This window comes from Lolium perenne, chromosome 3 (assembly GCF_019359855.2).
Source record: "Lolium perenne isolate Kyuss_39 chromosome 3, Kyuss_2.0, whole genome shotgun sequence".
NCBI classification, from domain to species: domain Eukaryota; kingdom Viridiplantae; phylum Streptophyta; class Magnoliopsida; order Poales; family Poaceae; genus Lolium; species Lolium perenne.
Window position 1 is genome coordinate 137,504,542 of NC_067246.2, and position 27,820 is coordinate 137,532,361.

General features: G+C 41.1%; 1 protein-coding gene across 1 annotated transcript; it reads left to right on the forward strand.

Moving 5' to 3' along the window:
* Nucleotides 1-20,835: 20,835 nt before the first annotated feature.
* On the forward strand, nt 20,836-23,535 carry LOC127342545 (calmodulin-3). The gene is made up of 2 exons (XM_051368517.2): nt 20,836-21,027; nt 22,880-23,535. Exons 1-2 carry the CDS (start codon nt 20,952-20,954, stop codon nt 23,251-23,253), a joined length of 450 nt encoding a protein of 149 aa, XP_051224477.1. The 5' UTR covers nt 20,836-20,951; the 3' UTR covers nt 23,254-23,535.
* The last annotated feature ends 4,285 nt before the right edge of the window (nt 23,536-27,820 follow it).

Below are 27,820 nucleotides of genomic sequence, written 5' to 3' on the forward strand. Positions count from 1 at the left end.
CCAGTTTTGGTGCTGAAACGCGTATGGGCGGAAGTTCCGGTCCTGAGGGGCGGAAGTTCCGGTCGGGCGGAAGTTCCGGTCGTCCTGGGCGGAAGTTCCGGCTGGATTCCTTTTAGACAGCATCTTCGAAGTATCTGGGCGGAAGTTCCGGTCCTGGAGGCCGGAAGTTCCGGTCGGGCCGGAAGTTCCGGCCAACTTCCGGCCTAGTTCCGGAAATGGCCGATTTCCTTGCAGTAGCATCCAGGGGCGTTTTGGCCCGTTTCCGGAACAAGGGCGGAACTTGGGAGGAAGTTCCGGTGGGGCGGAAGTTCCGGCCATCCGGGGCGGAAGTTCCGGTGGGGCGGAAGTTCCGGCCATCAGGGGCGGAAGTTCCGGCCTGGAGCGTCCAGCTCCTCTTTCTCCTTCTCTTCCATGCTTCCGTGACGTCGGCCTTGCGTCCTCGGGCCTCCATGGCATCCTCTCTTCCCTCCGTACTTGTCGTCGAGTTCCGTCTTGGCGATGAAGCACATGATGCGGTGAAGACCGAAGGTCGGGCTGCATCACCTTCGGTGTGGTGTAGATGGATCTGATGGATGGCGGCTCTGTTTGGCGATGAATGACCCTCTTTTTGGCGTCGGGTCCTTCATACAACTTATAGGGTTTGACCTCGGGAAGGCTGCGACACATGGTACGAGCGCATGGTATAGGCGGGGCTTGCCCGTATCGATGCCCGTTAAAGTCCCTGGAACTGCCTCTTCGAGCGTAGTCAACTTTGCCGTACTCTTGACACGATTTTCTTCAGAAATTGCAGGTAGATTTGTCATTATGGCGTGATTTCCTTGACACCATTTAAAAATAGAAGAGATTGCACATCTTTACATTAATTAGTCATTAGTAGCAAGCTGAGAGGTAAACTTAGTCAATTTCTTGACTGAGCTAAGGATTTAAACTCGAAAAAGTGGCATATTTCACAGGCATCAGCAGTTCATTGTGAAGACACTCTACATTCCTTCTTCAAATGCCCAGAGTAGTTGAAATATGGGAAAATCTTGGACTCCCGAGTCTGATACGGGAGGGCAGGCGGTTACCGAAGACAGGGCAGGTTCATGCGTTTTTGAGGTGATCATGAGACGAAGCAATGAGACACTGGTGAATTTGACAGCCTATCCAATCTATCCAGTCCTTAACACTAAACTATGACAGAGTTCTGAAGAAAAATGCAAGAACAAGAAAGGAGGGAGAGAAACCAAGAGATGGTTATGATTTAGTAACTTCTACTAATACATGAGGATCAAGGCCAAACCTATTCTTTAATTGTTCAAACAATATAGTAGTAGAGAAATTCTCTACACATGCATATTCATATTCAAAACGAGGTTGGTTACCTTTATCAAGATCCCATGCAGCAGTATTACTAGCAATAGTATCCAATAAATCCCTTGCTTCTTGTTGAGTTCTATTAGTAAAATTACCTTCATGATGAATTATCTAGAAAATCCCTACGATGCTGGGTAGCCTGACATAGAAATTTATCAATATAAGACTATCAGGATTACCATGACAAAGATTCTTACAGATGAGATCATTAACCTCCCCCAAGGTTGAGCAATACTTTCTCCAACACGAGTCCAAAAAATATTAATATGATAACGATCATCATAAGCTTCTTTAGGAGTATAATATTTAAGATAAAAAGCTTTCCTAAGACATTCCCAATCAAGACAAAATTGTTCATTCAGAGATCTAAACCATATGCGGGCATCACCAGAAAGAGATAGATATAGTAATTTACTCTTCATTTCATCACGATGAATACCAGCTAATTTAAATAACGAGGGTATATCTTCAATAGGATGTAAATGTCCCATAGCAGTTTGACTTTTATCCCCTATAAACTTAGTTTCATAGCTTTCTTGGCAATGCCAATAGGAAATTGATATGCCACCTTAGGTTCAGGGGGTTTCTCAATATTCTCTTTAACAGATCGAACATATTTATATAAATCTAAGCACATCTCATCACGGCTTGAAATACCCACGATGAGACTAATAGTAAATAACAAAAAAGTAAAAGCTTCCTTACCAAACCACTCACCAATAGCGCTACGCTCCCCGGCAATGACGCTAAAAAAGTGTCTTGATGGCTCGCAAGTGCAGGAGATCAATTGTAGTACTTTTCAATAAGAAAGGTCATTAAACTCACGAGGAGATGAAGGTATTGGTTAGCGAAATTGACAAGCAAACAATAATATAGATGCAGTAGTTTTTAGTATTTTGAGTGTACAGTATGCAATAAAATAAATTGCAGGAGGTAAATAACAATATGTAAATGCTCTCAATGAGAGAAATTCCAATCATCTAGGCAGCAAGAGGACAAGCTCAAGTGTTTGTGTGCTTATACGAGACAAGTGTTTCCAAGAGTGACATGGATTTACTAGCATTAGAAATCTACACAACATGGTAAATATTTTATCAAGTTTCATTCTATTAGGGGCGGAGCCTAAATTAGGTGCAACCATAGATATGAGCAAATGCACATTATGATGGGTCCTAGAGCCATTTTCATGTGCAAGTGTAGGAATCATTAAGACATAAATATCCCACCATAGCAATAAGGTCATTGGTCTCCGACATAAACCCCTCTAATGCAACTCAAAATATTGGAAAACGGCTTCTGTTATTCTATTCCTTCCAACACTCATTCATTACATTAAATTATAGCCCTATGAGCCCATATAGGTGAAGTAATATGCAGTCAATGTTCACATAAAACCATCATAGAACAACATAAAATATAAAAACTTGACAACATACTCATTGCGCATGCACATCATATAGAATCATAGCCAGATCATCCTATGCTCTCAGGAACATGGGGAACTACTCACAAGTGTCAAACATGATATGGACAAGAGGCATAATGATTAGAATACAATCTGAATATATAATCTCTCCACCAAATAAAGATAAAGTACCAATCACAATCATGCAACTAGCCTCAAAACAATATCCGGGGTTCAATTCAACATAAACTATGAGGGAGATGAAGTCGATCTCGTAGATGGTGATGGTGGTGATGATAGTGCTGATGGAGATGTTGATGGAGATGCCTCCACCTATGTCAAGGAGGAGTGGTGATGACGATGGCGTTGATTTCCCCTTCACCGGAGGCACCGGTGCGGCAGGATCTGCCCTCTCCCGGAGTAGGAGAGACTTTCGCCTCCCGCCTCCGCCGCTGCCTGATACGTCCCCGACGTATCCATAATTTCGGTCGTTCCATGCTTGTTTTATGATAATACTTACATGTTTTGCTTGCACTTTATGATGATTTCATGCATTTTCCGGAACTAACCTATTAACGAGATGCCACAGTGCCAGTTCCTGTTTTCTGCTGTTTTTGGTTCCAGAAAGGCTGTTCGGGCAATATTCTCGGAATTGGACGAAATCAACGCCAAACCTCCTATTTTTCCCGGAAGGCTCCAGAACACCGAAGAAGAGTCGGAGAGGGGCCAGGGGGCCACCACACCACATGGCGGCGCGGGCCAGACCCTGGCCGCGCCGGCCTAGGGTGTGGCGCCCCCAGGTGCCCCCCTGCGCCGCCTCTTCGCCTATAAAATCCCTTTCGACCTAAAAATGCAGTACCGATGGACGAAACTCCAGAAAGACTCCAGGGGCGCCGCCGCCATCGCGAAACTCCAATTCGGGGGACAGAACTCTGTTCCGGCACCCTGCCGGAACGGGGAAGTGCCCCCGGAAGCCATCTCCATCAACGCCACCGCCTCCGCCATGCTCCGTGAGTAGTTCCCCCATGGACTACGGGTTCTAGCAGTAGCTATGTCGGTATACTCTCCCCCATGTACTTCAATACAATGGTCTCATGAGCTGCCTTACATGATTGAGATTCATCTGATGTAATCGGTGTTGTATTTGTTGGGATCCGATGGATGATACATTATGATTAGTCTATCTATAAAGTTTGTGAAGTTATTGTTGCTGCAATCTTGTTATTCTTAATGCTTGTCACTAGGGCCCGAGTGGCATGATCTTAGATTTGAGCTCTATACTTATTGCTTAGATTGTATCTACAAGTTGTATGCACATGTCACTGTCCGGAACCAATGGCCCCGAAGTGACAAGAATCGGGACAACCGGAGGGGATGGTGGTGATGTGAGGATCACATGTTTTCACGGAGTGTTAATGCTTTGCTCCGGTACTCTATTAAAAGGAGTACCTTAATATCCAGTAGTTTCCCTTGAGGCCCGGCTGCCACCGGCTGGTAGGACAAAAGATGTTGTGCAAGTTTCTCATTGCGAGCACGTACGACTATATACGGAAAACATGCCTACATAATTAATAAGCCTGATGTTCTATCTTAATGCTTTGATTCCTATCAATTGCCCAACTGTAATTTGTTCACCCAACACTTGTTACTTGTTATTGGAGAGTTACCACTAGTGTAGATCGCTGGGAACCCCGGTCCATCTCTCATCATAATATACTTGTTCTACATGTCATTGGAAGTAGTATCAACTATTTTCTGGTGCCATTGCTCTCATATTGCTATTACTGCTGCTGTGTTACTATTACTACTGCTCTCATATTACTGCTACTTTCACATCACCCCTGTTGCTAGTGCTTTTCCAGGTGCAGCTGAATTGACAACTCAGTTGTTAAGGCTTATAAGTATTCTTTACCTCCCCTTGTGTCGAATCAATAAATTTGGGTTTTACTTCCCTCGAAGACTATCGCGATCCCCTATACTTGTGGGTTATCAAGACTGTTTTCTGGTGTCGTTGCCGGGGAGGCATAGCTCTACTCATAAGTTCACCTGGGGAGTACACTTTATCACTCTCTCTGTTTTTATTTTGTTTTATTTTGTTTTGCTTAGTTTACTTTTACCTAGTTTATTTGTGCTTAGTTTATTTCTGTCTAGTATTAGTTTGCGTAGTTTACTTTTGCTTAGTTTATTTTTGTCTTGTTTTATTTGTCTCATATACCCAAAAATCCATAAAAATTTGAAAAACCAAAAAATTAAAAACTGCTGTTATGGGAGAACCTACAACCTACTTGGAGCTTATATAATGTTATAATAATTATAGAGAATCAAGAACTGGTAAAATAATGAGTGCTATGATAGAGAAATTAAATACAATTGCTAGAATCTTGCTTAGACGCCATGATATAAACTGTTGCTCTCAACAGGATACTAAACATCTTAAATTTCAATGTGGCTTTAGTGAGGAATTTTTTATTAAGAACTATAATCGGAATTGCTATATTCATTATGGGTTCGAAGAGGTAGAACAATTTGTCTCATTTATGGGAGCCTCCGAGATAGAATCCTTCATGGTTGAGAATTATGAAACTTGTGCTATTTGTAAGGACCTTAAAGATTATGTCTCTACTATCCTTAATTCTTGCATAGAATGCTACAGTAGGAATCCTTATATCCTTGATTATAAAGAGAGACACATTAATGCACAAGAATGCACTCACAATTTGCAGGAACCGGTGGAAGAAGAAATTGATGAACTTGAAAGCTCATTGGATGAAAAAGAGGAGGAAATTGATGAACCTGAAAGCTCATTGGATGAAAAAGAAGAGGAGAGCGACGAACAAAAGAAGGAAGAATGGAGTAGCTACCCATGCCAACCTTCTAATGAGAGTAACTCTTTATCTCTTACATTATTTGATTGTCCTCCATGCTTACCGAAAGAGGTTGAATGTTATGTTCCTGTGGATTCTCTTGAAATATTGCCTATGAGTAAAACTTGTGAAAATAATTATGCTACTGTTATTTATGATAATCCATGCTACTTTGATAAATCTTATGATAATGCTTTGTTTGTGCCTGATGTCGAAATGCATGGTACTAAAGAATTTTGCTTGGCAAATGTTTATGATAAAGCTCTAGATGATGGTCCTATGTTACTTGATAATATTAATTGTACTACTAATGAAAATGGGATTGGAGAGTCCTTGACTTATTCTATGAGTCCCATATCTCTTGAGATTGATCAACTACCTTGTTATATTATTAATAAAAGTAAGTTTGAAAGTTTTTATTCCACTATTCTTGAACTTGATAAAAATTATGTGTTTGGAAATCATGAGAAGCATGCTGCATGTGATAGTTATATTGTTGAGTTTGTTCATGAAGCTACTGAAAATTATTATGAGAGAGGAAAATATGGTAGTAGAAATTTTCATGGTACTAATACACCTCTCTATATGCTGAAATTGTTGAAATTACACTTGTTCTATCTTCCTATGCTTGTTACTTTGCTTTTCATGAACTTGTTTATTTACAAGATTCCTTTGCATAGGAAGCATGTTAGACTTAAATGTGTTTTGAATTTGCTTCTTGATGCTCTCTTTTGCTTCCAATACTATTTCTTGCGAGTGCATCATTAAAACTGCTGAGCCCATCTTAATGGCTATAAAGAAAGCAACTTCTTGGGAGATAACCCATGTGTTATTTTGCTACAGTACTTTGTTTTATATTTGTGTCTTGGAAGTTGTTTACTACTGTAGCAACCTCTCCTTATCTTAGTTTTGTGTTTTGTTGTACCAAGTGAAGCCTCTAATCGAAGGTTGATACTAGATTTGGATTTCTGCGCAGAAACAGATTTCTATCTGTCACGAATCTGGGATTTTTTCTCTGTAGAAAAATCAGAAAAATATGCCAATTTACGTGTGTGTTCCTCAGATATGTACGCAACTTTCATTAGTTTTGAGTTTTCTGATTTGAGCAACGGAAGTATTTTATTAAAATTCGTCTTTACTGGCTGTTCTGTTTTGGCAGATTATGTCTCTATTTTTTGCATTGTCTCTTGTGGACTTTAAGCGAGCTTTTCTCGACATAGAGAGCTGTAGCTAATTTTTTATTGAGTTCTTGCAATGTGCCACTACAGGACCAAGGTGGATTCAAATTTTTTGAGTACTAACCCCTCTAATGAAGTTTATGAGAAGTTTGTTGTGAAGGAAGTTTTCAAGGGTCAAGAGAGGAGGATGATATATGATCAAGAAGAGTGAAAAGTCAAAGCTTGGGGATGCCCCCGTGGTTCATCCCTGCATATTTCAAGAAGACTCAAGCGTCTAAGCTTGGGGATGCCCAAGGCATCCCCTTCTTCATCAACTTATCAGGTTCCTCCCCTGAAACTATATTTTTATTCGGTCACATCATATGTGCTTTACTTGGAGCGTCTTTGTCTTTATTTTCGTTCTGTTTGTTTGAATAAATTCGGATCCTAGCAATCCTTGTTTGGGAGAGATACACGCTCCGCTTTTTCATATGAACACTTGTTCTTCGTTTTACTTTTAATGTTCAATGATAAAAGTTGGAAGCTACATCACTTAATCTTATTTGGTTGGAAACAGAAAATGCCTCATATGTCTTGGATAATTTGATACTTGGCAATTGTTTTGAGCTCTCAAGTAGATCATAAGTTTTTGCATGTAGTTTAAACCTATTAGTGGAGAACTACCGTAAAGCTTGTTAAATTGGTTTGCATAATTGATCTCTCTTAAGGTCTAGATATTTTCTGGTAAAATGTTTGAGCAACAAGGAAGACAGTGTAGAGTATTATAATGCTTGCGATATGTTCTTATGTAAGTTTTGCTGTACCGGTTCATACTTGTGTTTGCTTCAAACAACCTTTCTAGCCTAAACCTTGTATCGAGAGGGAATACTTCTCATGCATCCAAAATACTTGAGCCAACCACTATGCCATTTGTGTCCACCATACCTACCTACTATGTGGTATTTCCTGCCATTCCAAAGTAAATTGCTTGAGTGCTACCTTTAAACAATTCAAAATGCTTCTCAATTTGTGTTAATGTTTCATAGCTCATGAGGAAGTATGTGGTGTTTAGCTTTCAACCTTGTCATTTACTTTTGACGGACTCTCATATGGACTAGTGGCACATCCGCTTATCCAATAATTTTGCAAAAAGAGCTGGCAACGGGATTCCCAGTCCCAAATTAATTAACCTAAATAGACACTCCTCCATGGTTTGTGATTGTTGGACGGCACCCGAAGGATTCGGTTAGCCATGGCTTGTGTAAGCAAAGGTTGGGAGGAGTGTCATCATCATAATAAAATTAAAATAAAAAGGCACTCCTTCATGGTATGAGATTGTTGGCAGGCACCCGAGGATTCGGTTAGCCATGGTTTGTGAAAGAAAGGTTGGAAGGAGTGCCACCCAAAAATAAAAATAATTCATGGGAGCCGCTCTTGAAAGTCCGGTTGGCGAGGTAGTTAGTGTACCCATTACCATTCGTTGACAACAACAAACACCTCTCAAAACTTTACTTTTATGCTCTCTCTATGTTTTCAAAATAAAAGCTCTAGCACAAATATAGCAATCGATGCTTTCCTCTTTGAAGGACCATTCTTTTACTTTATGTTGAGTCAGTTCACCTATCTCCTTCCACCTTAGAAGCAAACACTTGTGTCAACTGTGCATTGATTCTTACATACTTGCATATTTGCATTCATCATATTACTCTATGTTGACAATATCCATGAGATATACATGTTGAAAGTTGAAAGCAACCGCTGAAACTTAAATCTTCCTTTGTGTTGCTTCGATGCCCTTACTTTGAATTTATTGCTTTATGAGTTAACTCTTGTGCAAGACCTTTGATGCTTGTCTTGAAAGTACTATTCATGAAGAGTTTTGCTATATGTTATCTACTTGTTAGCAACTATAGATTATTGCCTTGAGTCACTTCATTCATTTCATATGCTTTGTAATAGTATGATCAAGGTTATGTAAGTAGCATGTCACTACAGAAATTATTCTTTTTATCGTTTACCGCGGGACGAGCAGAACTAAGCTTGGGGATGCCGATACGTCCCGACGTATCCATAATTTCTGTCGTTCCATGCTTGTTTTATGACAATACTTACATGTTTTGCTTGCACTTTATGATGATTTCATGCATTTTCCTAACTAACCTATTAACGAGATGCCACGGTGCAGGTTCTGTTTCTGCTGTTTTTTGGTTCCGAAAGGCTGTTCGGGCAATATTCTCGGAATTGGACGAAATCAACGCCAAACCTCCTATTTTTCCCGGAAGGCTCCGAACACCGAAGAAGAGTCGGAGAGGGCCAGGGGGCCACCACACCACATGGCTGCGCGGGCCGGACCCGGCGCGCCGGCCTAGGGTGTGGCGCCCAGTGCCCCCTGCGCCGCCTCTTCGCCTATAAAATCCCTTTTCGACCTAAAAACGCAGCACCGATGGACGAAACTCCGTAAAGACTCAGGGCGCCGCCGCCATCGCGAAACTCCAATTCGGGGACAGAACTCTGTTCCGGCACTCGCCGGAACGGGGAAGTGCCCCCGGAAGCCATCTCCATCAACGCCACCGCCTCCGCCATGCTCCGTGAGTAGTTCCCCCATGGACTACGGGTTCTAGCAGTAGCTATGTCGGTATACTCTCGCCCATGTACTTCAATACAATGGTCTCATGAGCTGCCTTACATGATTGAGATTCATCTGATGTAATCGGTGTTGTGTTTGTTGGGATCCGATGGATGATACATTATGATTAGTCTATCTATAAAGTTTGTGAAGTTATTGTTGCTGCAATCTTGTTATTCTTAATACTTGTCACTAGGGCCCGAGTGGCATGATCTTAGATTTGAGCTCTATACTTATTGCTTAGATTGTATCTACAAGTTGTATGCACATGTCACTGTCCGGAACCAATGGCCCCGAAGTGACAAGAATCGGGACAACCGGAGGGGATGGCGGTGATGTGAGGATCACATGTTTTCACGGAGTGTTAATGCTTTGCTCCGGTACTCTATTAAAAGGAGTACCTTAATATCCAGTAGTTTCCCTTGAGGCCCGGCTGCCACCGGCTGGTAGGACAAAAGATGTTGTGCAAGTTTCTCATTGCGAGCACGTACGACTATATACGGAAAACATGCCTACATAATTAATAAGCCTGATGTTCTATCTTAATGCTTTGATTCCTATCAATTGCCCAACTGTAATTTGTTCACCCAACACTTGTTACTTGTTATTGGAGAGTTACCACTAGTGTAGATCGCTGGGAACCCCAGTCCATCTCTCATCATAATATACTTGTTCTACATGTCATTGGAAGTAGTATCAACTATTTTCTGGTGCCATTGCTCTCATATTGCTATTACTGCTGCTGTGTTACTATTACTACTGCTCTCATATTACTGCTACTTTCACATCACCCCTGTTGCTAGTGCTTTTCCAAGTGCAGCTGAATTGACAACTCAGTTGTTAAGGCTTATAAGTATTCTTTACCTCCCGTTGTGTCGAATCAATAAATTTGGGTTTTACTTCCCTCGAAGACTATCGCGATCCCCTATACTTGTGGGTTATCACTGCCTCAATAAATCTTGGGAAAAATATGGCTAAGGTTTTTTGTGAAATGGAGACGTCTGTTAAAATGGGGACTCGAGACGATGCCCAAGGGCCAAACGAGACATGGTGGCGCGCCACCTAGTCTCTTTTGTACCTCGTGCCCCCCCCTTGCGTGCTTCTTTCGCCCACGGTGCTTCTTCGGGTGAAAAACTGATCATATATTTTTCCTTTAATTTTTTAGTGTCCAGAAGATCCTTGAAACAATAAAAACAAAAAATCAGGTTTTATGCCTCACAAGAATTAAATACCAATGAAGGGGACTTTGTAGGAAAGTCCCGGAAATCAACTAAAAAATGCATAAATAATGATGCATGATGGCAAATATCAATAAAAACCAAACATATATGTAACAATATTGATGGTGTAAAATGCATGTATTAGAGATTTAACCTTGTTGTCACCAAATACCAAAAATGGGAAGATTGTAAGGGTATTTATTCCCTTAATACTATTTTGGTGTTTGGTGAGTACAAGGTTAGAGAGGACTATCATTTTCTTCAACATCATCTACAGGTTTATTCCTCTCTCCCTCTTACAACATTCGTTCACATTTGGAAAAATAATAAGAAGATAAAGAAATTGAAGACGGAGTCTCTACACGGTAGTTCTTCTTTTTCGGTTTTCTATCTTGAGTATAGGAACCCACACTATTAAGAGGGGATCAAAGTTTTTTACTTGGTAATTGGCTCAAATCACTCTTTTAATTTCTCCACCATGATTTTATTTTTCCCTCAAATCATTATTTCTCGAAGATGGGCTTGACAATTCTTTTTTTTCGTAATCTTTTTTGCCAAACAACTTTTTTGGCCGGTTGACACGTCTCCAACGTATCCATAATTTCTGATGTTCCATGCTTGTTTTATGACAATACTTACATGTTTTGCTTGCACTTTATAATGTTTTTATGCGTTTTCCGGAACTAACCTATTAACAAGATGCCACAGTGCCAGTTCCTGTTTTCTGCTGTTTTTGATTCCAGAAAGGCTGTTCAGGCAATATTCTCGGAATTGGACGAAATCAACGCCAAAGATCTTATTTTTCCCGGGAGGATCCAGAACACCGAAGTAGAGTCGGAGGAGAGCCAGGGGGCCACCACACATGTGGGCGGCGCGGCCCCAGGCCTGGCCGCGCCGGCCTAGTGTGGGGCCACCCTGTCAGCCCTCCTGCGCCGCCTCTTCGCCTATATAAGCCCTTTCGACCTAAAAACGCGAGACCAATTTGACGAAACTCCAGAAAGACTCCAGGGGCGCCGCCGCCATCGCGAAACTCCAATTCGGGGGACAGAAGTCTCTATTCCGGCACCCTGCCGGGACGGGGAAGTGCCCCCGGAAGCCATCTCCATCGACGCCACCGCCTCCATCATGCTCCATGAGTAGTTCCCCCATGGACTACGGGTTCTAGCAGTAGCTAGTTGGTACTCTCTATCCCATGTACTTCAATACAATGATCTCATGAGCTGCCTTACATGATCGAGATCCATCTGATGTAATCGGTGTTGTGTTTGTTGGGATCCGATGGATGATACATTATGATTAGTCTATCTATAAAGTTTGTGAAGTTATTGTTGCTGCAATCTTGTTATGTTTAATGCTTGTCACTAGGGCCCGAGTGGCATGATCTTAGATTTAAGCTCTATAATTATTGCTTAGATTGTATCTACAAGTTGTATGCACATGTCACTGTCCGGAACCAAAGGCCCCGAAGTGACAGAAATCGGGACAACCGGAGGGGATGGCGGTGATGTGAGGATCACATGTTTTCACGGAGTGTTAATGCTTTGCTCCGGTGCTCTATTAAAAGGAGTACCTTAATATCCAGTAGATTCCCTTGAGGCCCGGCTGCCACCGGCTGGTAGGACAAAAGATGTTGTGCAAGTTTCTCATTGCGAGCACGTACGACTATATATGGAAAACATGCCTACATAATTAATGAATTGATGTTCTTTCTTAATGCTTTATCAATCCTATCAATTGCCCAACTGTAATTTGTTCACCCAACACTTGTTACTTGTTATTGGAGAGTTACCACTAGTGTAGATCGCTGGGAACCCCGGTCCATCTCTCATCATCATATACTCGTTCTACATGTCATTGGAAGTAGTATCAACTATCTTCTGGTGCCATTACCTCTGTGTTACTATTACTGCTGCTGTGTTACTGTTACTATTGCTCTCATATCACTGCTACTTTCACATCACCCATGTTACTAGTGCTTTTCCAGGTGCAGCTGAATTGACAACTCAGTTGTTAAGGCTTATAAGTATTCTTTACCTCCCCTTGTGTCGAATCAATAAATTTGGGTTTTACTTCCCTCGAAGACTGCTGCGATCCCCTATACTTGTGGGTTATCAAGACTGTTTTCTGGCGCCGTTGCCGGGGAGGCATAGCTCTACTCATAAGTTCACCTGGGGAGTACACTCTACCTCTCTCTCTGTTTTATTTTATTTTGTTTTGCTTAGTTTATTTCTGTCTAGTATTACTTTGCTTAGTTTCTTTTTGTCTTGTTTTACTTTTCTCATATACCCAAAAATCCATAAAAATTTGAAAACCTAAAAATTAAAAACTGCTGTTATGGGAGAACCCACAACTTATTTGGAGCTTATAGAATATTATAATAATTATAGAGAATCAAGAACTGGTAAAGTAATGAGTGCTATGATAGAAAAATTGAATACAATTGCTAAAATCTTGCTTAAACGCCATGATATAAATTGTTGCTCTAAAGAGGATACTAAACATCTTAAATTTCAATGTGGCTTTAGTGAAGAAATTTTAATTAAGAACTATAATTGGAATAACTATATTCATCTTGGGTTCGAAGAAGTAGAACAATTTGTCATATTTATGGGAGCTTCTGAGATAGAATCCTTCATGGTTGAGAATTATGAAACTTGTGTTGTTTGTAAGGACCTTAAAGATTATGTCTCTTCTATCCTTAATTTTTGCAATGAAAGTTACATTGATAATCCTTATATCATTGATTATAAAGAGAGACTCATTAATGCACAAGAATGCACTCACAATTTGCAGGAACCTACGGAAGAAGAAATTGATGAACCTGAAAGCGCATTGGATGAAAAAGAGGAGGAAATTGATGAACCTGAAAGCTCATTGGATGAAAAAGAAGAGGAGATTGATGAACAAAAGGAGGAAGAATGGATTAGCTACCCATGTCAACCTTCTAATGAGAGTAACTCTTTATCTCTTACACTATTTGATTGTCCTCCATGCTTACCGAAAGAGGTTGAATGTTATGTTCCTGTGGATTCTCTTGAAATAGTACCTATGAGTAATACTCGTGAGAATAATTATGCTACTGTTATTTATGATAATCCATGCTACTTTGATAAATCTTATGATAATGCTTTGTTTGTGCCTGATGTCGAAATGCATGGTACTAAAGAGTTTTGTTTAGCAAATGTTTATGATAAATCTCTAGATGATGGTCCTATGTTACTTGATAATATTAATTGTACTACTAATGAAAATGGGATTGGAGAATTCTTGACTTTATGTAGGAGTCCCATATCTCTTGAGAATGATCAATCATCATGTTATATTATTGATAAAAGTGGGTTTGAAAGTTTTAATTCCACTATTTTTGAGCTTGATAAAAAATTATGTGTTTGTGGATCATGAAAAGCATGCTTTATATGATAGCTATATTGTTGAGTTTGTTCATGAAGCTACTGAAAATTATTATGAGAGAGGAAAATATGGTTGTAGAAATTTGCATGGTACTAAAACACCTCTCTATACGCTGAAAATTTTGAAGTTACTCTTGTTTTATCTTCCTATGCTTGCCACTTTGTTCTTCATGAATTTATTTGTGTACAAGATTCCTATGCATAGGAAGTGGGTTAGACTTAAATGTGTTTTGAATTTGCCTTTTGATGCTCTCTTTTGCCTCAACTCTTATTTCTTATGTGAGCATCATTAAAATTGCTGAGCCCATCTTAATGGCTATAAAGAAAGAACTTCTTGGGAGATAACCCATGTGTTTATTTTGCTACAGTACTTTTATTTTGTATTTGTGTCTTGGAAGTTGTTACTACTGTAGCAACCTCTCCTTATCTTTATTTTATTGCAATGTTGTGCCAAGTGAAGCCTCTAATCGAAGGTTGATACTAGATTTGGATTTCTGCGCAGAAACAGATTTCTATCTGTCACGAATCTGGGCTGTTTTCTCTGTAGGTAACTCATAAAAATCTGCCAATTTACGTGCGTGTTCCCCAGATATGTACGCAACTTTCATTAGTTTTGAGTTTTCTGATTTGAGCAACGGAAGTACCTCTTTAAAATTCGTCTTTACTGGCTGTTCTGTTTTGGCAGATTCTGTCTCTGTTTTTTTTTTGCATTGTCTCTTGTGGACTTTAAGTGAGGCTTTCTAGACGTGGAGAGCTGTAGCTAATGTTTTATTGAGTTCTTGCAATGTGTCACTACAGGACCAAGGTGGATTCAAGTTTTTTGAGTACTAACCCCTCTAATGAAGTTTATGAGAAGTTTGGTGTGAATGAAGTTTTCAAGGGTCAAGAGAGGAGGATGATATATGATCAAGAAGAGTGAAAAGTCTAAGCTTGGGGATGCCCCCGTGGTTCATCCCTGCATATTTCAAGAAGACTCAAGCATCTAAGCTTGGGGATGCCCAAGGCATCCCCTTCTTCATCAACTTATCAGGTTTCTTCTATTGAAACTATATTTTTATTCGGTCACATCTTATGTGCTTTACTTGGAGCGTCTGTGTGCTTTTATTTTTGTTTTTGTTTGAATAAGATCGGATCCTAGCAATCCTTGTTTGGGAGAGAGACACGCTCCGCTTTTTCATTTGAACACTTGTGTTCTTCGCTTTTAATGTTCATGATAAAAGTTGGAAGCTATTGCACTTATGGTTATTTGGTTGAAAAAAGGAAATGCCTCATATTGTCTTGGATAATTTGACATTTGGCAATTGTTTTGAGCTCTCAAGTAGATCATGATTAATCTCTTGCATCATGTAGTTTAAACCTATTAGTGGAGAACTACTGTAGTGCTTGTTAAAATTGGTTTGCATGATTGGTCTCTCTTAAGGTCTAGATATTTTCTGGTAAAAGTGTTTGAGCAACAAGGAAGACAGTGTAGAGTATTATAATGCTTGCAATATGTTCTTATGTAAGTTTTGCTGTACCGGTTCATACTTGTGTTTGCTTCAAACAACCTTGCTAGCCAAAGCCTTGTATTGAGAGGGAATACTTCTCGTGCATCCAAAACCTTGAGCCAAAACCTATGCCATGTGTGTCCACCATACCTACCTACTATGTGGTATTTCCTGCCATTCCAAGTAAATACTTCATGTGCTACCTTTAAACAATTCAAAATTTACTATCTCTTATTTGTGTCAATGTTTTATAGCTCATGAGGAAGTATGTGGTGTTTTATCTTTCAATCTTGTTGGGCAACTTTCACCAATGGACTAGTGGCTTCATCCGCTTATCCAATAATTTTGCAAAAAGAGCTGGCGCGGGGTTCCCAGCCCCCAATTAATTAACTTCATTAATAATTCTCTTCACATGTTTTGCTCTGATTCATCAGTAAGCAACTTAATTTTGCAAATAGACACTCCTCCATGGTATGAGATTGTTGGAAGGCACCCGAGGATTCGGTTAGCCATGGCTTGTGTAAGCAAAGGTTGGGAGGAGTGTCAACCATAAATAAAACTAAAGTACATGTGTAAACAAAAGAGAAGAGAGATGATCTACCTTGCTGGTAGAGATAACGTCCTTCATGGGAGCCGCTCTTTGAAAGTCTGTTTAGCAAGGGGGTTAGAGTGCCCACTACCATTCGTTGACAACAACAAACACCTCTCAAAACTTTACTTTTATGCTCTCTATATGATTTCAAAAACTTAAAAAGCTCTAGCACATGATTTAATCCCTGCTTCCCTCTGCGAAGGGCCTTTCTTTTACTTTATGTTGAGTCAGTTTACCTATTTCCTTCCATCTTAGAAGCAAACACTTGTGTCAACTGTGCATTGATTCTTACATACTTGCTTATTTGCATTCATCATATTACTTTATGTTGACAATTATCCATGAGATATACATGTTACAACTTGAAAGCAACTGCTGAAACTTAAATCTTCCTCTATGTTGCTTCAATGCTTTTACTTTGAATTTATTGCTTTATGAGTTAACTCTTGTGCAAGACTTTTGATGCTTGTCTTGAAAGTACTCTTCATGAAAAGTTTTGCTATATGTTATCTATTTGTTAGCAACTATAGATTATTGCCTTGAGTCACTTCATTCATTTCATATGCTTTGTAATAGTATGATCAAGGTTATGTAAGTAGCATGTCACTACAGAAATTATTCTTTTTATCGTTTACCTGCTCGGGACGAGCAGGAACTAAGCTTGGGGATGCTGATACGTCTCCAACGTATCCATAATTTCTGATGTTCCATGCTTGTTTTATGACAATACTTACATGTTTTGCTTGCACTTTATAATGTTTTTATGCGTTTTCCGGAACTAACCTATTAACAAGATGCCACAGTGCCAGTTCCTGTTTTCTGCTGTTTTTGGTTCCAGAAAGGCTGTTCGGGCAATATTCTCGGAATTGGACGAAATCAACGCCAAAGATCTTATTTTTCCCGGGAGGCTCCAGAACACCGAAGTAGAGTCGGAGGAGAGCCAGGGGGCCACCACACATGTGGGCGGCGCGGCCCCAGGCCTGGCCGCGCCGGCCTAGTGTGGGGCCACCCTGTCAGCCCTCCTGCGCCGCCTCTTCGCCTATATAAGCCCTTTCGACCTAAAAACGCGAGACCAATTTGACGAAACTCCAGAAAGACTCCAGGGGCGCCGCCGCCATCGCGAAACTCCAATTCGGGGGACAGAAGTCTCTGTTCGGCACCTCACGGGACGGGGAAGTGCCCCGGAAGCCATCTCCATCGACGCCACCGCCTCCATCATGCTCCGTGAGTAGTTCCCCCATGGACTACGGGTTCTAGCAGTAGCTAGTTGGTACTCTCTATCCCATGTACTTCAATACAATGATCTCATGAGCTGCCTTACATGATCGAGATCCATCTGATGTAATCGGTGTTGTGTTTGTTGGGATCCGATGGATGATACATTATGATTAGTCTATCTATAAAGTTTGTGAAGTTATTGTTGCTGCAATCTTGTTATGTTTAATGCTTGTCACTAGGGCCCGAGTGGCATGATCTTAGATTTAAGCTCTATAATTATTGCTTAGATTGTATCTACAAGTTGTATGCACATGTCACTGTCTAGAACCAAAGGCCCCGAAGTGACAGAAATCGGGACAACCGGAGGGGATGGCGGTGATGTGAGGATCACATGTTTTCACGGAGTGTTAATGCTTTGCTCCGGTGCTCTATTAAAAGGAGTACCTTAATATCCAGTAGATTCCCTTGAGGCCCGGCTGCCACCGGCTGGTAGGACAAAAGATGTTGTGCAAGTTTCTCATTGCAAGCACGTACGACTATATATGGAAAACATGCCTACATGATTAATGAATTGATGTTCTTTCTTAATGCTTTATCAATCCTATCAATTGCCCAACTGTAATTTGTTCACCCAACACTTGTTACTTGTTATTGGAGAGTTACCACTAGTGTAGATCGCTGGGAACCCCGGTCCATCTCTCATCATCATATACTCGTTCTACATGTCATTGGAAGTAGTATCAACTATCTTCTGGTGCCATTACCTCTGTGTTACTATTACTGCCGCCGTATTCTTATCACATTATTGCTCTCATATCACTGCTACTTTCACATCACCCATGTTACTAGTGCTTTTCCAGGTGCAGCTGAATTGACAACTCAGTTGTTAAGGCTTATAAGTATTCTTTACCTCCCCTTGTGTCGAATCAATAAATTTGGGTTTTACTTCCCTCGAAGACTGCTGCGATCCCCTATACTTGTGGGTTATCACCGGTCATACATGGCCTGAGGCCGGTATGGGCGGGTGGCCCCCGGGTAGCTCCTCTTCCTCTCCCCTTTGGTGTGATCAGCAATTTGGGCCGGTATGACCGGGCCCAAGGCCGGTCATACCAGCCGTGGAAGCTCCCCCCTCTTATTCCTTCTCATTTGAAACAGTGGGTTGGGCCGGTATGATCGGCCGGTATGACCGGGCCCAAGGATGGTCATACCGTCCATGTCTGCTACCTCCTGTTTTTTCCTTCTTCCCGTGCCGGTGCAGAACAATAACTTGGGTCGGTATAACCAGGCACAGGGCCAAACATACCGGCCATATACTTTTTGCACTCTAAAAACTCCTTTTCTCTATTTAAGGAAGGGCATGATTTCGTGGGTCAATTACCTTGGCCACTTTTTTGAGATCTAGATTAGAACTTCTTCACCACAAGAACTCTCTACTCTTTCACATCACTTTCTTTGATCTTGAGAGATTCAACCAACATTTTTGAGAGGGGATCCACCCAAACGAAAGATCTTTTTCTCGTCTCTTTTTCCGGCGATAAAATTTGTGATTTGCACCTTGTGTCAAGTTCTTTCTTCGATCGTATTACTCTCGGAGGTTGAGGACTCCTAGGCGGTAGCCGCCACCAGGAGCAATCGACTTGTGATTGTCCGGAAAGTTTGTACGGGATTGGAGGCCTCCCAAAGGTCCCAATGTCGTTGCGTGTTCGACAAGTCTCCGGTGAGGGGAGCCTCACGGAGGGGAGAGATGGGAGCCATATGGCGAGGAGTCACCGAGACAGGGTCACACGAGTTACCCAGCTTCAGACCTCGCAACAACGGCGAGATACTACGTGCTGCTATAATTCATTATAAGGAAACAAGTGCGCAATTACAATGAGTAGTGTCTTGCCCTAAGTGATCCCAGGATCCGGCTTATAAAGGCTCCGGATCTAGGATTACATGAGGTAGAGATTGAGCCGGATACGACTAAGCCTAGACTACGTACATGATTCCTTGTCTTGCGTGTCACGGAACCGACCACCTTTGATCATGGGCCGGATCCAGTAGCTTCGTCTCCAGGCCGGATCTTACCTTTGGAATCTCCAGAAACTGGGCCACCCGAGCTCGTCAGAATCAGGACCCCATTGTGGTATACCTAGCTGGCATATCCCAAACACTCCACGTAGTGGATCGAGCTTCTACTTTGTGGAAGAAGCTCACGGATAAGAAGGTGTGCCTTCGTGGCGTCAGGGGTCCTTCGTGGTGACCCGCACCGCTCCAACAGTTAGCTTCCCCTCAAGGAAGTGAACATCGGGATACATCATCGTTTCCGCATGCTCCAGTTACTTCTATCCATTTTATTTACTCTATGATGGACATCGTGCTTGACGTTGAATATTGCATCATATAGGTTGGTCATCTAGTTTTGCATTAAGGCCACTTTATTTATCCGCAAAAGCCTAAAATTGCAAAAGAATTGAATAACATTTTGTAGAACCTATGGGGTTACCCTCTGGATCATTTCAACCGTGAAGTCCAATGCGCTTTATTTTGAACCCTCTTTAGTTCCTAACGATCATGAGCTTTTTTCCTTTGAAATACATGTACAATCTCGTATGCCCTCACACAACATTGAGCACCGTCTCAATGCATCGCATAAGGAAAATCACGTGTGCAAACTTTAAAGTCTTGTATGTGCTCGTTGGGTATGATCATCTTTATTAACGTTTTTAAAAGACAAAAAAAGCTTTTCATCGTTAGGCTAGACCTAGCTAAGGCATCCATGCCAACATGGCCATGATAGCAAATAAACTCGACACACCAAAAGGAAGAATATTCCACGAAGCCGACATTCACGTCATTGTCACCACGTACCACTACGTGGTGCAACCACTTCGACTTCACGACAGATGGACACAAACATAACGATCTTCACGACGGATGCACAAGCCACATCCACATGCATGCAACATATAACTCTGATTTGAAGGCGAGCTTCGAAGGAGAAATACACAGCGCCGATCAGCCCACTGCAACCTAACCGCCGGTGGTGCCACATCGTTATCACCGCCCGAACATCACTATGGCAGATTCAACTCGACAACGACAAGACAAACTAGAGCACATGAACGCCTAGACAAACCGAATAGTCAACTACTAACACCTCGCTGTGACCTGAACCTCGCCTGCCATAATGGTCGTACCCATGCGATTGCCATGCCAACCACCTCCACTGCCGACCAGTCTCCCACCAAACGCAACACCATAAACTTTCGGCCTAATTGGAACGCGTAAAGGAGGAAAGATTATATACGACACACTCAGCTAGGTTGCCACACAATGAACGGATCGCAACAACACCACCCGATCCCATATCTTAGGTTTTTACTCCAGAGAAAAAGAATCAGAGAGAGGCAATGGCTCATGAGCTAAGATGCTTGTGAGTTTTTGACGTGCGTCCTAGTCGTGGAAAAAAAATAGAGAAATTGGGAACATGCGAGCCACTTGGGTTGGGATGGGAACGTGCCCAAGTTGACGACCGAACCAGCCAAGTCTTCTTCTCCTACCCACACCAGCGCTCATTCCCCGCATCGCCACCTTCCTCCCTTCCTCTTCCTCCCCATCTCACTCGCAGCCAATGGCGGACCAGCTCACCGACGACCAGATCGCCGAGTTCAAGGAGGCCTTCAGCCTCTTCGACAAGGATGGGGACGGTACTCCCTCCTCCCCCCTCTTTCTCATATTGCTAGGCCAAGAGATCGTGCGATCTGTTTGCTTCGTCACTTTTGGTCAACGATCGACCAGGAAATGTCCGTGGATCCGTTCCCGGTAGGGGGATCTTGATTCCTGGTCCCCGGCCTGCTGAATCCCCCATCTGTTGCGGTTTATCTTGAGATCTGTTTGGAGCAGCAGCTGTCGGATCTCTGAGAGTGGCGTAGCTCTTTTAGTAGTAAGCGATAACTGATGGCGTGATCCGTCATCAGTTTGTATCAACGATCTTGTTCTAATTCGTTACAGGTCATGAATTTCGTCGCCCTTGAGTCCCAGTATCCTATTTCTTCAATTGGATATTAGTAGCTCTAATTTCTTGTAGTAGCAACTGCTAGGCGGATCAATATTAAGATCTTAGATGACAAAAGAGCTAAAACCGCACGCCGTGGACTCTAGGCTCATTCCCTTTATTTCGCTATAAGTTCACTCTTGGATGATATCATGATATTCCTATCCAAACAGTGTTTCTCTATGCTTAGAGGTCACACAACATCTAGTCATTAATTATAATCTTACTGTTTCAGTGTTAAAGCATTAGGGATGCAAGGGACTGCTTCATAACTTGTCGGAGCGCTACTAACTAGATAGTAGGGTTATGAGGGTAAATCAGGATAAGTGCTAATGAAGGTTGTGCTGAATCTATTGGCGGCAAAACTGGGTGCTGCGTCACATGCCTTTTTTTGACATACATAGATTCGTCATCACTGAAGGCTACAATAAGGAGGACTAACATTGATCGAGAAATTGAATAAAGCTCTCACTTAGTTGCTTGCCTACCATGACCTGCCACACAGCTTTTTTTTTTCTTGTAGTCTTCAAACAATCCCTGAAGATTTAATGAATGGTAGTCGCAATGAGTACAACATAGGTGGAGGATATTGGTACCTACATTACTTTATTCCTAATGTTTGTTTTCTATCAAGCTATTCAAAGATATTTTTCCTTGTATTATCCGTAATCAGGGTTTGGCCTGACAATTGTAGAAAGTATTCGCTCCGTTCCAAATTAGTTTCCACAGCTTTGGTTAGATTTGGTCTAGGTACACATGTATCTAGAGTCTAGACGTGTTTCAGTGTGTAGGTTTGCTCATTTTGGAAAACGCAAAGGACCTTTGCGCTTCATATCATTGAAAAGATAGAGTTTTGGTTACAAGTAAAACTGAAGCTGAAAATAAAAGCGTCGACATGATAGTTTAGCACCACACATCTTATAAATAACATATAACAAGTGGTAGTTCTGTGGAGGATGCCCACTTCAATCAATTCAATTGCCATGGTATGCTAGATGCTCTTGATTTTAAGTTGAAAGAAGACAAAGCGACGATTTACCCAACAGCTGTTGGAATACCTTGAATTATTGTGGGTTCGCACATTGTTAGCTAGATGGAAGTAGAGCATCAGTTTTTTTTTTTTTTTAAATTAGTGCTCATAAGTGAAGAATCGTGACCACATAAGAGTACTTTCAAGTAGAAATCCAACTGTATGTGTTGGAAATATTCTGGGTAACAGAATACAGTTTGTAGTTTCACTATGGAATTGTTCTATAAAAAATTATGGAGGTATAATTACTAATTTGATAGCCATCACGGAATGTGTGTCCGTTTTACCAGATACAAGTTTCTTACTAGTGATTGCAAGTTAGGTTCGATTTTGGTCTTGTACAGTTGTTCTTTTTGTTTTATCTGTTCATATAGAATTATAGACAGACACAAATTGATGATCTGGACCATACATAGTGATACCTAAGAGCTGAACAAGTCCTGGAGTTGAATAACATAGATTGTGTTCTTTCCAGGTTGCATTACCACTAAGGAGCTGGGAACTGTCATGCGTTCACTGGGACAGAATCCAACCGAGGCAGAGCTTCAAGACATGATCAATGAGGTGGATGCCGACGGCAATGGAACAATTGATTTCCCTGAATTCCTCAACCTTATGGCCCGCAAGATGAAAGACACTGATTCTGAGGAAGAGCTCAAGGAGGCATTCCGTGTGTTCGATAAGGATCAAAATGGTTTCATCTCTGCTGCTGAACTGCGTCATGTCATGACCAACCTGGGTGAGAAGTTGACTGATGAGGAGGTTGACGAGATGGTCCGTGAGGCTGATGTTGATGGTGATGGCCAGATCAACTACGACGAATTTGTTAAAGTCATGATGGCCAAGTAAGTTGCATTACCATCTGAGGCAAGCTTCAGTAATCAGACCAAAATATTTTCCATCCGGTTGCCATGGGATGGCTATAGTATTGAACAGAAAACAATATAACACTGCCAGACTTATGTGGTGTCGTATTCTGTAGCCAATGTTTGTTTGCATTGAAGGTTTTATAGGTCCTGCTTTGGTCTTCCTCTTCACTGTCTGTTCGGTTATTTATGTTTGTTTCGTTTGAACGTTTCAAGAGTGTAGCAGCAATGTGTTGATGAATAACTCAATTTTATTGTTCCATAATTTCATTGTATGTATGTCGGAGGACAAATATATCTTGCATCTTTCATGGTAATTAGTGATAAAAGTAATGTTTTTGATTCCCTGGGAGTATCTATCCGTCTTGAAAAGATGATCACCTAAATGTGTGGCTAGGTTTCTTTGGCTCGTCAATGTTATGCAAATTGAATTATCCGGGCAAACTCTCTACTTGGAGCATGGCAAAAGGACTTTTTTCTTTTTCTTATGCAAGTATGCAACCCACACTATTCTCCCTGGTCTAGATAATTAATATTCCATGATTTCCATAGCATCTCCATACAGCTTCTAATGTTTCCTTTAAGAACTGACCACCATATCATCGGGACATGTCCTAAGTACCTATATAAAAGCCGACGGATTTTGCTGAGCTCTCAACCCTTTGGGACACTGTTCACACGCACATGAAAAGTCACTTTTCTTTGGCTTTTTCTTTTTTAATTCCCGAATTTAAAGCAATTTAATTACCCACTAGTAATTCCTTACGTGAGGATAATTTTTCAGCAACAATTCTAATTTATTTTTTAACTATTATCTTAGTGGTTTTTCGTGATGCCCTAACTACTTATATTTTATTTTTAAAAGTTTTACAGTAAAAACTTCAACATGAACAGTAATTTGTCTCGATGTCAACTATGAAATAAGCAGTCAACTACATGATAATAATTCTTTAAGGTGGTATCTTTCTGCAATGGTATTTCTCAACGGACACGAATGTGGTATTTTTTACACGAATCTTCAACCTCAGCTGTAGTTTTGAACAGTAAATATCTGTGAGTATTCTTCATCGGTGTATAATTCCTCAGCGGTAATTTCAAAAAAAATCTAACAATTGCCACCTCTTATACCTGGGAAAATTCATTGTGTTCTTCTATGGTACCATCACTGTTCACACCAACATGAACAGTGCCACGTCTTTTAGCTTTATTTTTAACTTCTTTTAAATTTCTGAATTCATCAGTAATTTAATTACCTGCCAGTAATTTTTCATCGGAGCATAAGTTTTTAGAGGTAATTTTAATTTTTCGCATTAACTACTTCGCGGTAGTTTCTCGTGAGGTGGTAACTGCCTACATTTTCCTTGAAAGCAATTTCCCGGTACAAAACTTGAACATCAACAGTAATTTGCCGATGTCAACTATGAATTGCTTCGTTAACTATCTAATAGTATTTTTTCTTCCACGACGCATATTTCTGCGATGGTAATTTCTTAATGTCATGCAAGCGTGGTAACTTTTACACGATTTTTTTATTATCTCAACACTAGTTCTGGATAGTAATTGCTGGTCAGTAATTATTCATATGTCACATCTTTCAAGCAGTGCCGCTATCCTCTCTCTCGGCACTGCGACGAAAATACAACTTCTAATAGCGAAGTTTATTTTCAAAATGTTTCAAACAAGTGATTTTTATACTTTTATCCTTCATATCTTTCTCCAAAAGGATAGTTTGGCCCTTCCACTTCTGCTTCTTCTTCCCGCCACTAAGGGCCTCTTTGTTTGGGCTGGCTGTGGCTGGCTGCGCTGCTGTGCAGGGGAAGCTGCTGTGCAGGAAAAGCTGCTGTCCAGAGTTTCACCCTTTGGCAACTTAGCTGGCTGTTAATCTGTGAAATACCCTGACAGTCATGATATCCCGTGTTATTGCTGATTTAGGTGAAATATATAATATATGGATGCATAAATGGATACGTGAATGTAGTTTTAGCCAAAAGGCATATCCGTTACAAATATAGATTTATCCAAAGTACATATCAATATTATTTTTCTAGCTAGCAGAAATAGTTCTAGGTGGTTCTAGCATTGAACAATGTGTTGGCAATATCATCACGTGTCGAGTTCATGCTGCTTGTGTGTTGTCCACCCGGAGCACTATCACCTGGGGTCGTTATTGATTGCCGTTGCACCTTAGGGATGTAATTCTCATTCGAGTCGCAACGATCAAACTGCTTGTCACGTAAGTGGGAGTCTCTAATGAAATTGTGAAGCGCGCGCGATGCAAGCTAGGATAATTTTCTTCTGCGTAACCAACCCGTAAGAAGGGATACCTTTCAACATGCGCCACTTATTTTTCAAGATACCAAAATTACGCTCGATAGCATTTCGAATCTGAGCATGCACATAGTTGAAAATTTCTTCCTTCTTTGTTGGTAGCCCTTCTCGGCGAAAGTCCGGTAAATGATACGTGTTATTTTTGTAAGGAGCTAGGAATCCCTTTCTATTTGGATAACCAGAATCAACAAGATAGTATGTACATGTACACATAAAATAAATATATGAGACATGGATACGACAATGCATATGTAACTCATGTATATAGTAAGATAGAATATTACCGTTAGGAGGGGTCGGAAACTGTTGTGGATACTTCACAATGCTATGGTTCAGTATGCGTGTATCATGTGCCGAACCAGGCCATCCAGCTACTACAAATGTGAATCTGAGATCAAAGTCACATATCGCAAGAAGATTTTGTGATGTGTAACCATGTCTTCCGGTGTGGTTAATTTCTTCTTCCTTAGGAACTTCAACTGGAATATGCGATCCATCTATGGCACCAATGGCACCTTTGAAATGAGGCCAAAAACGAGGATCTTGAATTCTTGGATGCACATCTGTGAAATTTCGATCCACTGGTTTTATGTTATCTTTACCCAAATTGTACAAACAATTCAGTACCATGTTGAACTTCCTATGAATTGTTTCGAGAGACCGACTGAAACGGTTCTCAACTTGGTGAAATGATTCCACACTCTCCACACTCTCGAACCATCGCTAAAAATTCACTGACTCCACACTCTCGAACCATCGCTAAAAATTCCTTCATAGTTGGGACAGAGTCATCCTTGCTGCTAGAACTTCCAACATCCACCTTTGAAACTATGTTGCTCAAGGCAGTGTTGTACGCCTTGAAAAAGGGGCTCTCCTTTTCCTTATCTCCACCACAAGCCTTGCGTTTCCCTAGGGTTGTTTTCTTCGTTGCCTCACCATCATCATCCAACAATATTGGACCATCCTTGTCCTCTCCTAATTCTTGTCCCGGAATGGCCGCTGATTCTCCGGTGACATGAGCCTTCTTGAACATGACATCTTGTTGTTCCAAGTTGGCCGGTGGCCCATTTCTGAACTTTGCATGTTCAGGCCGATACTGCAAAAATAACATAGTACATATATTAGTTCAAATTATAACAAAATACACAAATAGACAAGATAAGTGATAAACATATAACTTACAACTAGGTGCGTCTTCCACCACTCATCATCTGCGTCCATAGTTTTTGTCACCGGATCCCAACCTAGCCCAGTTGCATTTTGCAACTCCATCCAACCCGTATAATCTTTCTTTAAAGCATCCCATTTATTCTTGAATTGCTTCTTCGTAAATTGCTTTCCTATTTTCTCGGTAAATTTTTCACCGAGATTCTTGTACCCCTTTCTACTCAAACAACCCCCATCCCTATTGTTTGCGTTGACTTCATCCATACATATGTCACAGAAAACTCTAGTGTGGTATGCATCCCAAACAGCTTTCTCCATTGCAAGATACTAAAAAACTATACGGAAAAAACACTACGAAATTAAAGGGGAAGTTAATGGAAATATAGGTAACAGCATGCATCATATATATGACAAATCTATCTAGCAAATCAGTGGCATGCAGAATATACAACATTTTTTTTTCATGCATATGGGCACCACATGTTGGATTCTAAGCACAAGATAAAGTACGTCTCTAATAAAAAAAGCTTCACAACAACCTGGTGCATGCGTTAATTACAGAAGATCAAGCGACATGCATAGAACAGATTAGTAACTTTTCCATTACCGACATGCATAGAACCTGTGCCATATGTACACCATCCTGTTAGTTTGGAAGTATGTGCATGGCTCTGGATGGGGCTGCTGCATGCAAATTTCGGAACTCACAAATTTGGAGTCAGCGACTGCCTACACAGTGCAGACGGAACAGATTTTTATTTCCTGTCAGCGACTGCCTACACTGCCTACACTGTGGGACTGCCTACATGTGTTAGCAGACATTATCAGCTTCCAGATTTTTTGCTTCATGTGCACATCCAAAGAAAAAATCATCAAGTTTTACGTGATTTAGATGAAGCCCATACAATTTTCTAGTTATCTAAACCCTATGCTACAACCTAGAGGCTACAGATCCATGGACCCTACTAGAGAAACTGTGTCGCAGGGTGCAGGGACGGGTGCAGGGACGAGTGTCTAGGCTTGTCAGCCAACCTACTAGAGCAAAGACCAATTCG